The following is an 8,299-nucleotide window of genomic DNA, read 5'->3' as shown; positions in this document are numbered from 1 at the left end:
ATATCCACCCCAAGTCGGAGCCCTAAGAACTTAATTCGAGTATTTGGCAATTTGCTGATATCTCTATCTAGATATCAAGTAGGCCAACCCCCGACTATAAAAAGTGCCTGAATGGTCACTTCGCTAGTTAGTTCAGTTCACCTCGCTCGATATGGCCGACCAGCAGCTGATGGTGGCCAAGATTGTGGCCATTGTGGTTCTCCTGGTGGTTACCCTAATCTTCTGCTTCCTGCCCTATCTCCTGGATCGCTTCTACAAGTGGACGAAGCGTGCCAAGGGAAATGCCCGCGAATTTATGGTTGTGCTCTGCCTGCTCAACTTTGGCGGTGGTGTTCTTATAGCCACTACCTTCATACACATGCTGCCGGAGGTCGTTGAGTTGGTAAATGCTCTGCAGCAGTGCAGGATGCTGGTGCCCACACCATTCGGGCTGCCGGAGGTGCTCCTCTGTACGGGCTTCTACTTGATGTACTTCATCGAGGAGACCATGCACTTTGTGGTGCGGCGGAGGCAGCTGAGAAAGGGGCCGGCTGTGAAGGTGGTTGTAGAAGTCCTGGAGGAGGGTCAGAAGCAGGAGCCTCAAGCGGAATTAGTAGTCGAACAGCAGGAGCCAGAGGAGCCGAACTGGCTGCGTGGACTGGGCATCATCGTGGCTCTGTCTCTACACGAGCTGTTCGGCGGCATGGCCATTGGCCTGGAGATGAGCGTGGACACGGTCTGGTTCATGTGCGGTGCCATTGCCGTCCACAAGCTTGTGCTGGCCTTCTGCATTGGCATGGAGATCATGATGGCCCACACCCGGTGGCTGATCGCTGTCATTTACTTGCTGGTCTTCTCAATTGTCACGCCGATTGGATTGGGCATAGGGATTGCAGTCAGCGAGACATCCAGTGCGAACGAGCCGAGCACGGCATCGGGCATCCTTCAGAGCCTCGCCTGCGGCACGCTGATCTATGTGATCTTCTTCGAGATTGTGGCCAAGAACCATGCCGGCTGGCGGGTCTTCGTCTCCTCGTTGGTGGGATTCATCCTGATGTTTGGCCTCCAGATAGCAAGTGAGTCAGTTAAGTATACAACACAATCTCTAATCAATGACAAATCTCCTTCTTGCAGTCGGTGAAGCCAAGGGCAAGAGCCACTTCGTATGCCCTTAGCGGCTGTCGGGGCTTCAGATTGCCTCTCCTGGCTGATCAATTTTAGACTTATTGATGAATCGAAGCTAAGATACTCCACACCGCTAGTTATCTGTTATATATTTAGAATAATTTATGACAAACGAAACTGAGAATCTATCAATCATATCGAAGATAAGCCAAAACAGCCAATAGATCCGAGATTCCCATATTTTATGCAACTGTTTTTTATGCAAACATCAAAGGGATCGCGGGCTAAGAAGGTAAAGTCACCTGTCTACAAGATAAATATTACCATTTTTGGTCTGAAGCGGGTCTGGGGGGTCTGACTCTTCATATCAATCAGCAATCAGATTTCCATCAGTGCTACTGATTTATGACAGTACGATAGGGAGAATAGGAGTATAAGTGGCTGGGCTTGGCCCCCGGTTTTCACTCAGTCTATGCTCGCATTTCGCTACGGAAACATGAACGGTTTGGCGTCGATGGAAGAGTCTGGTATCGCCATGGGCAGAACGGCCTCGCCGCTCGTTGACCGACACGGGTTGATGGTAGCCAAGGTGGTGGCTATGGTGGTTCTCATTGTGATTACCGTGATCTGCGGCAGCCTGCCCTACATGCTGGATCGCTGCCTCGAGTGGACCAAGAAGAGCCCCGAGGAAACCCGCTCATCAACGGCGGTGCGGTGCCTGCTCTTCTTCGGCGGGGGCGTTCTGATCTGCACCACATTCCTGCACATGCTGCCGGAGGTGATTGAGGTGGTGGAGAAACTGCAATCCTGCGGAGTTCTCGCCAACACTCCATTCGCTCTGCCGGAAATGCTGCTTTGCACGGGCTTCTTTCTGATGTACGCCCTGGATGAGCTGATGAACGCCTTCGTGCATCGACACCAGAAGAAGCTCAGCCGGAAGGAGTCGGTGGCTAGTTGTGCCTTCGAGCGGGGACACAGCATTCGCCACAGTATTCTGGTTTGCAAAGGAGTCGAGACGAATGCCACGCCAGAGGAGCCAAAGACCCTACAGGAAGAGCAGCCCAAGGATCACATTGGCCACTCGCACATGCCTGTGGTGGCCGGCAAGGACAGCGCTGGCTCCTCTATGCGCGGACTGGGGATTATCTTAGCGCTTTCCCTCCACGAGCTCTTCGAGGGCATGGCCATTGGACTAGAGAGCACCGTCAGCACTGTATGGTTCATGTTCGCGGCGGTGGCTGCTCACAAGCTGGTGCTGGCCTTCTGCGTGGGTATGGAGCTGCTGGTAGCCCGCACCCGCAGCTCCCTCGCCATAATTTATCTGATAACCTTCTCGATTGTCACGCCCATCGGGATTGGGGTGGGCATTGGCATTAGTCAGAATGTGGAGCCGAATCAGCCCAGCGTCCCCTCGGGCATACTGCAGGGGATCGCCTCGGGTACCCTTCTCTATGTGGTCTTCTGCGAGATCCTCACCGAGAACCATGCCGGCTGGCGTGCCTACATTGCCGCTCTGGCCGGTTTCGCCCTGATGTTCGGACTGCAAATACTGTGTAAGTGATAAGCGGGCGACAGCTGGGGAGCCCCTTATCGCGAGGGACTCCGCAACGGCAATTGATTGACGCGGGTCTTGGGGGTATTAGGGGGCTCGTGTTTCGTATTAGTGGGACTATGCTCTGGCTAGGTGCAGATACAATGTGAGTATTGATTTCTGGCTTCCGTTCTGTTTTCCAGCTGACGAAGCGGAGGGCGACGACAGCCTGGCGTGTTTCTAGAGTATCCACCACTGGACAGGATGTGCCATAAAACAACATAGCTTATACTGTCTGTATACTGGATGGATTTATTGCTGGATTATTGATTGATTGCTAATGAAAGCTGTTGCACATACGGCCTATAGGCATGTGTATCTAAACTAACACCAAAGAAATTAGGTTCTAAAGTTGCAGACATTTCCTTAACTATTGAATGGTCTGAATACATATGTAAGCTATAGATATGAGAATATATGTAAATGTTAGCAGACGTCCAGCGTCAAGCCAATAAATACGAGAAATTAAATTCGACTATTATTAGACGTTTCACCGAGTCTACTGATCGCCAACTAGACAGTCAAATGACAGAACTCGTACTACATAATATAGTTATACCATTCGCTGACATTACCGTCCTCATTGGAGCTCCGACTTGTTCCTCTTCTCCCGAGTTGAACTATTTTTTGAGGTCAAAATTGAGCCGACGGTATATTTACGGTATATCGGTATATAATGGTATATTTGATCAAAGGGATATTTAAGAACAAAGGGTAAGGAAAAATTTCATACCCAGGCTTTGTTATTTTCGCTCTAATTGAGAGTTCTTGGCTCTCTCGCTCTCTTAAAATCGGTTATGGCTCTTTTTTTCGCTCTCTCTGAACCGGAAGGCAACAGTGAGCCCCAAATCATTCGCAAGGGTTGCGGCAACATTCAATTTGTCTGCATACCCTGGGAAGAGGATATTTTAGAATTGAGGAAATGTTTGTCATCCCTGACTCTGCCTCGGGAGGTGGCAGCAAACCATCTCCTGTAAGGTCTCGAGATCGGTATGGCTATATCGATGGAAGAAGCAGTCGGCAGAGCTGTATAGACTCAGCAGAGCACAGTGCTCTGCAGTTACTCGAGCCATCACGGGATTTTGCCAGGTCGGCAATTAAATTAAACTAAATTACTTATTAAATTAATTTAAATTTTTTTAATTTAGGCCATTTTTTGAGAATTCGCTCAGCAATTACACACATTAACTGTCCAACGCGAAAAATAAATGATCTAGAGAAAGAAATTTCTCAACTTATGCCAACGACCGAGAGCAGGGCTCATGGAGTAAAACAAAGTAGAGTTTCGCTGCCGCTCCGAGGCTCAAGGCATTGAAAGGTTGAAGAAACTTGTACAAAAAATGGATGAGAGTCACAGAAATTGGGCACCCATTTTTGATGAGATGATCATCAAACCAAAAATCGAATTGTGCCCAGCGTTGACCGAGCCATGGTCAGTAGACCGGAGAGATGGTATTTCCGCTGAGGAAAAATACTCCTATCAATAGTCCTCCTTACAGAGCTCATAGCTCTTGCTTAAGCCAGAATCAAGAAATCAATTTCATTCTCTCGCTCTGTCTCTCTCTAACACACAGGTTACGTCCGATATTGGAATATTGTTTTTGTGGGTGGAGTCCGCAGTATAAAGAGCAGCAGGTTGCTATTGAATCCGTGCAAAAGCAATTTTGAATTTTTACCCTTCGTAACTTTAACTGGGACTCGGTTAGAATCTTGCCACCCTACCGGTCTTGGCTAAATCTAATTGACCTGCCGTCGTTGCACCATCGCAGAATGTAATGTTCGTGCACAAGCTCCTTCTCGGAATTGTTGACTCCAAAACCCTAATGGGTCAGATTGGCCTTGTCGTTCCATCTAGATCTACCCGTACTTTTCGGCCAAGTTATTAGGTCAAATTATTCCCAGCATGTATGCCACAATTTTAACTCCCTCATACCTTATGCCCTGAACAAACCTTAAACTTCAGCTAAACTTCACCTAACAAACTGTTAATTTCTTTTCATTCCTCCTCTCTTTTATTTATCGTTAATTCCTTATTAGCAGATCATTGTTACACACCATTGCACCCAAGCCATTGGTCAGGCAGTTAAGTATTACAAAACAATAGGCTTAAATGTCCGTGCTATAGTTAGAGATCAGCCAATGGTAAATTCAAAGACAATGAAAGATTGCTCGATCAGCCAGTCCCTCAATTCGTGTACGATTATTTACATATGTTCAATAGTGTTAGAAATAACTTCTTGAAACATGAAACGGAGTAGCACATCAATCCGCAAGGACATGATGACATGATAACCAATTTGGCCGGAATTAAAATGTTTGCTGATCGTGGCACTTTTGAATGCAGCTAAATAATGTTGTAAAATGTGTTAAGCTTGATATGGAATGGTTTGAAGTTTCTAGTTCATGCGCTTCTCATAGACACGAAGTCCTAGAACTCTTGATAAAAGTGTTTGTTTCTATCATTGTGGGTCAATGATAAATTGGATACCGATAAAAACAAAAAAGGAGATATAAAGCGGAGAGCTATGGAGAAACAAAGGAAAAGAAAATGGATGAAGGAAGTTCAATTATATTCCAAAAGGAATAGCCCTTATGCCAGGCATAATAGGGCATAATATACGATGGGTTCTGTGAATAGAAAATATTTAAAAATATTTATAAGAATATGCCAATGGTTGCAAAAATGTAGGCTGTCCGATTTACCATCTTTTTCTTTATTGAAAAAGAAAATATCGCTGATTAGGAAGAGTGGTGTCTTCTATGTATTCTATGATTAAAATCTTTTTTTACACCGTTAAAGTTGTGTACTGGATGTTGAAATTGGATGTTTGAAATAACAATCACACTAAACGCCCGTGGCCGATTATTTTCTTGTACCTTTTTGCTTAAACCTTTTTATTTGGACGTTTTGACAACTACAACTAATAAGAGGAAGCGAATAAGAGGTGGATATAATATGTTAAAGGGAATTATAATCCAAACATAAGACCCTAAACGGTTACTACTACTACTAGCAATCGTGAAGTTTATGCGGCTCAACAGATCAGGGCTATCTACGTCACCCTTGATAAGGTGAGCTTAAATATCACACCAAGCTTTTTTCTACGATTAACTAAGGATGGGTGGTTTACTATTAGTAATCTACCAGAGCAACATGGCATTCTCACACCCGCATCCCAGTGAATGCCCCACAGAGCAAAAAGTAGGAAGTTTTTCTAGACTGATTCTTAACAGTCCCTTAACGGTACTTTGTACACAGGAGCCGTATTCCAAGATCGGACGAACTAGCAAGGTATAGAGATTCTTTTTATATAGGGGTCGTCAAATTCCTTTGACTAGCTCGTTATAAACTTATACTGGACACAGAGTTTAGCATCATGCATGACTACTCGAGAGTATGTTAATTCCGAATGCAAGTCATTAATATAGACTGTGGAGAGTAAAGGGCCCAAAAAGCTGCCGTTTGGTACTTCCCTGACTGATGAAGAGAGGGTGCTTTTTTAGAGGACTCTTTGACCCCTGGAACAAAGGTAGATAGAAATCCATCTCAGGAGGTTGGGTGGAAACCCTAAAAGATCATGTTTATGCGCCAGAAGGGAATGGTTTACAGATTCGAATGCTTTACTAAAGTCGGTGTAAATAAAATCCGTCTGTAAGTTACCTTGAAAGCCTTTAATAATGAAAGAGGTAAACTCTAACAAGTTCGTGGTGGTTGATCGCCGCCTTATAAATCCATGCTGAGTTGGAGATATAAGTGACTTGCAGAGATGTTGCAAGTGCGGAATTAAAACCTTCTCAAACATTTTGGGAATAGCGGATAACTTTGCTATACCTCTATAGTTTTTTGCATCAGACTTCCTACCTTTTTTATGGAGAGGAATTATAAACGATTCCTTCCAGATTGGGGGGAAGCAAGAGGAATCAATGGACAGGGTGAATAGTTTAAGCAATGGTCCACACAGAGCCTCGGCGCAGTACCTGAGTACACAACCTGGGACCCCGTCTGGACCCGGTGAAAACACCGGCTTAACTAGTCGAAGATCATGAAGTAAAGAACATTCATTTAACAAGGGACTGAAAATGCCGTTCGACCTCGGCTAACTGTATGGGTACGGATGACTAGAGTAGCTTTCCTCAGGATAGGTGGTTTGGAAGAATTGTGCAAAAAGATCGGCAATTGCCTGATCATTATTTGCCGACGCATTACGAAAGGTGTGCGGAGGTTGAACTGTTTGGGGTCCTGAGAAAAACGTATCCTGCATCGAGATAGGTAGTTCTTATAGCATTGAGCATTAAGAACTGAAAAGTTTGACTGAGCAAAAGTGAAAAGTAGAAGAACCAACTTCTTGAAATTTTGTATAAAGTATTGATTTTAAGTTCTTAGACAGGATAATTCTTTGGTAAACCAAGGGGGTTTTCCAACTCTAATCAGACAAGAAAGCGGGACACAAGAATTAAAAAACGTGCCAAGAGCATTGTAAAAAATGGTTGTGCCTTTTATGACGTCAGTGCACAAGTACAAAGCGGACCAATCAAAATCCCTAATGAGGTTATTAAGCTTCGCAAACTCGGATTTACGAAAGCAGCGGACACGTTCAGGTAGCCTTCTCGACCGATACAATACAGTTGGTCCTAAATCTAGCGACACTTCGAAAGTAGGATGGTAGACGTCTTCAGGTATAGTGAGCGGAAGGGCTCGGGTTAACAACACTTTAATTGGATTTCGAGACAAAGCACAGACCAAGCAATCGACCCAAGGAATTGTTCACATGATTGACTTGAGACAGGGACAGGTCAAGCCAGCCGTCAACAAAGTCATGTCGTGACATGGGCACTACGATACTAGACTCGTTTACCAAATACCAAACAATTCCTGGCAAGTTGAAGTCCCCAAGAACTATAATGTGATATTTATCTGATAGCGAAGAAGAAACAGCGGTTAAAGCGGACAAGTGCTGCTCGTAAATTGAGATATCCGAAGAAGGTGGGATTTACGAGCAAGTAATGAATATAGCGAAAGCGGGAAGAATCAGTTTTACACACAGGAATTCCAGTTCCTGTTGAACTTGGACTGTGAAGTGTTCTGACGTGAAGTAAGAGTCCACCGCAATTAGACCCCTCCTGCACGTCGAGACGAACGGTTCTTTCTAAAAGTTGTGTACCGACCTGCCAAAACCTTGGAACCTAGAATGTCCGGCTTTAACCAGGTTTCAGTAAACACAATAACGTGGGAAGCAAATGCAACACTATCCCGGAAAAGGATGCTGAGCGCAAGCCTCTAAAATTTTAGTAAGTTAATAAGAGGGAAGTTAGTTTGGATGGGATGATGTAGATGTTGGATTGATTTGGGTGATTTATGGGGGGCCTATTCTTCTTCTTAGCCTTAAACTCCTTCACCACCAAATGCTGCTGCCCAAATTTGGCAGAGCAAATGTGTCAAATTGAGTTGGGGAAACATAGGCATAATCGAATAAAAGCAAGTATTTAAAATAAAGCAGTCAAGTAGAAAATAGATTAATAAATTGGATAAAATTATGAGTGCTGAAAGATCTATCTAGTACTGTTGTGTTGCTCATGAGTGAGTGAACAAAAAAGAGTTGTTCA

General features: G+C 44.8%; 2 protein-coding genes across 2 annotated transcripts; both read left to right on the top strand.

Moving 5' to 3' along the window:
* Window positions 1-128: 128 nt before the first annotated feature.
* Window positions 129-1,349, top strand: Zip42C.2 (Zinc/iron regulated transporter-related protein 42C.2). Its single transcript, XM_001360112.4, has 2 exons — window positions 129-1,055; window positions 1,114-1,349. Exons 1-2 carry the CDS (start codon window positions 152-154, stop codon window positions 1,152-1,154), a joined length of 945 nt encoding a protein of 314 aa, XP_001360149.2. The 5' UTR covers window positions 129-151; the 3' UTR covers window positions 1,155-1,349.
* A 214-nt stretch (window positions 1,350-1,563) lies between these two features.
* On the top strand, window positions 1,564-3,165 carry Zip42C.1 (Zinc/iron regulated transporter-related protein 42C.1). The gene is made up of 2 exons (XM_001360111.4): window positions 1,564-2,657; window positions 2,839-3,165. Exons 1-2 carry the CDS (start codon window positions 1,577-1,579, stop codon window positions 2,877-2,879), a joined length of 1,122 nt encoding a protein of 373 aa, XP_001360148.3. The 5' UTR covers window positions 1,564-1,576; the 3' UTR covers window positions 2,880-3,165.
* The last annotated feature ends 5,134 nt before the right edge of the window (window positions 3,166-8,299 follow it).

Source organism: Drosophila pseudoobscura, chromosome 3 (assembly GCF_009870125.1).
Source record: "Drosophila pseudoobscura strain MV-25-SWS-2005 chromosome 3, UCI_Dpse_MV25, whole genome shotgun sequence".
Taxonomy (NCBI): domain Eukaryota; kingdom Metazoa; phylum Arthropoda; class Insecta; order Diptera; family Drosophilidae; genus Drosophila; species Drosophila pseudoobscura.
This window is presented reverse-complemented; position numbering and strand designations above follow the sequence as displayed.

What these genes read in the sequence shown, in the direction of transcription:
- Zip42C.1 (XM_001360111.4), top strand. Translation starts at nt 1,577, where the DNA reads ATGCTCGCATTTCGCTACGGAAACATGAACGGTTTGGCGTCGATGGAA. An exon ending in GTTCGGACTGCAAATACTGT is followed by an intron (nt 2,658 to 2,838) that starts GTAAGTGATAAG and finishes TCTGTTTTCCAG; the next exon opens with CTGACGAAGCGGAGGGCGAC.
- Zip42C.2 (XM_001360112.4), top strand. Translation starts at nt 152, where the DNA reads ATGGCCGACCAGCAGCTGATGGTGGCCAAGATTGTGGCCATTGTGGTT. An exon ending in GTTTGGCCTCCAGATAGCAA is followed by an intron (nt 1,056 to 1,113) that starts GTGAGTCAGTTA and finishes TCCTTCTTGCAG; the next exon opens with TCGGTGAAGCCAAGGGCAAG.